Source organism: Chaetura pelagica, unplaced genomic scaffold (genome assembly GCF_000747805.2).
Source record: "Chaetura pelagica isolate M959 unplaced genomic scaffold, ChaPel_1.0 scaffold405, whole genome shotgun sequence".
Taxonomy (NCBI): domain Eukaryota; kingdom Metazoa; phylum Chordata; class Aves; order Apodiformes; family Apodidae; genus Chaetura; species Chaetura pelagica.
This window is the reverse complement of record NW_009953489.1, coordinates 987,069-988,028: the sequence shown is the minus strand read 5'-3', so window position 1 is coordinate 988,028 and position 960 is coordinate 987,069. Positions and strand designations below refer to the sequence as shown.

The 960-nt window shown below is 56.7% G+C and overlaps 2 protein-coding genes across 2 annotated transcripts in view; one reads left to right on the top strand and one right to left on the bottom strand.

Moving 5' to 3' along the window:
* Positions 1-775, bottom strand: part of PPP6C (protein phosphatase 6, catalytic subunit) — a 2,930-nt gene extending 2,155 nt beyond the window's left edge. Inside the window, exons 1-3 of the mRNA XM_009998927.1 lie at positions 764-775; positions 570-711; positions 99-178 (exon numbers count right to left, since the gene is read on the bottom strand). Of these exons, the coding sequence (XP_009997229.1) occupies positions 99-178; positions 570-711; positions 764-775 (234 nt within the window). The remainder of the gene's footprint in view (positions 1-98; positions 179-569; positions 712-763) is intronic.
* A 64-nt stretch (positions 776-839) lies between these two features.
* RABEPK (Rab9 effector protein with kelch motifs) overlaps positions 840-960 on the top strand; it is a 3,163-nt gene continuing 3,042 nt past the window's right edge. The window contains exon 1 of the mRNA XM_009998926.1: positions 840-885. Within this exon, the coding sequence (XP_009997228.1) occupies positions 840-885 (46 nt within the window). The remainder of the gene's footprint in view (positions 886-960) is intronic.

The window sequence follows — 960 nt, the reverse complement described above, 5'->3', positions numbered from 1 at the left end:
ACCACGCGCCGGCCCAGCGCTCCCAGCTGGCCCAAGCCCCCAGGAGCCCCCAGGAGCCCCCAGGAGCCCCCAGGAGCCCCCAGCCCCCAGGCACTCACCGCCGCTATGGTCAGCATGTCAAACACCTTGGTGCAGTATCGCCAGGCGTTGGCGTTCCCGTACTTGGTCTGGCACTCATCTGTGGGACAGAGAGCAGAGCTGGGACACCGAGCTCCCCTGAGGGGAATGGCAGCAACACTGTGACTTTGTGCAGAACCTGCCCCCACCCAAACCCATTCTGTATCAACATCTGCTCCTTCTCTGCCTCCAGAATGGAACGTGGCACCAAAGAACCCATGGAAAGCCCAGATGGGGGAAGAGCTGTGGGATCTGGACTGAAATATGTTCTGCTTCACAAACACAATGATCACATTAACAAATTATAACGTTCAAGTTGTGCTGAGCCCCCTTCCCACTCAGTCCTGGGAAGCCCCTGGCAGTGCTGCATCCAGGACAGGCTTCCTAAGGGAAAGATGCTGTGCTGGGTTATGACATGTGGCCTCTCAGGAGCTTTTTGGATCAGAACTCACCATAGAATCCATAGACCTGTGTGATCTGCCTGCTCTCGTGGTTGCCTCTCAGTAGGGTGATACGATCAGGCCACTTGGCTTTGAGTGCAAGGAGGTAAGTGAAAGTCTCAAGGCTGTAATACCCTCTGTCTACAAAGTCACCCTGCAAGTCAAAAAAATATCATAAATGGAGAAAGGCTCAAGGGAAGCAGCACAAAGTGATGCATCTGCTGTGAGCCTCTGCAGTGCAGAGAGCAGGGTGAGGCTGCAGGGAAGCTGGGATCTCTGGGAATGTCTTCTCTGGGCACTGGGAGGTCCAGGCTGGACCTGGCACACGGTGTCACACCCTCCAGAGCTCCCCGACCACCCGATGCCCCTGGGGATGCCCCTCGTTATGGGGGGCAGCACAGCC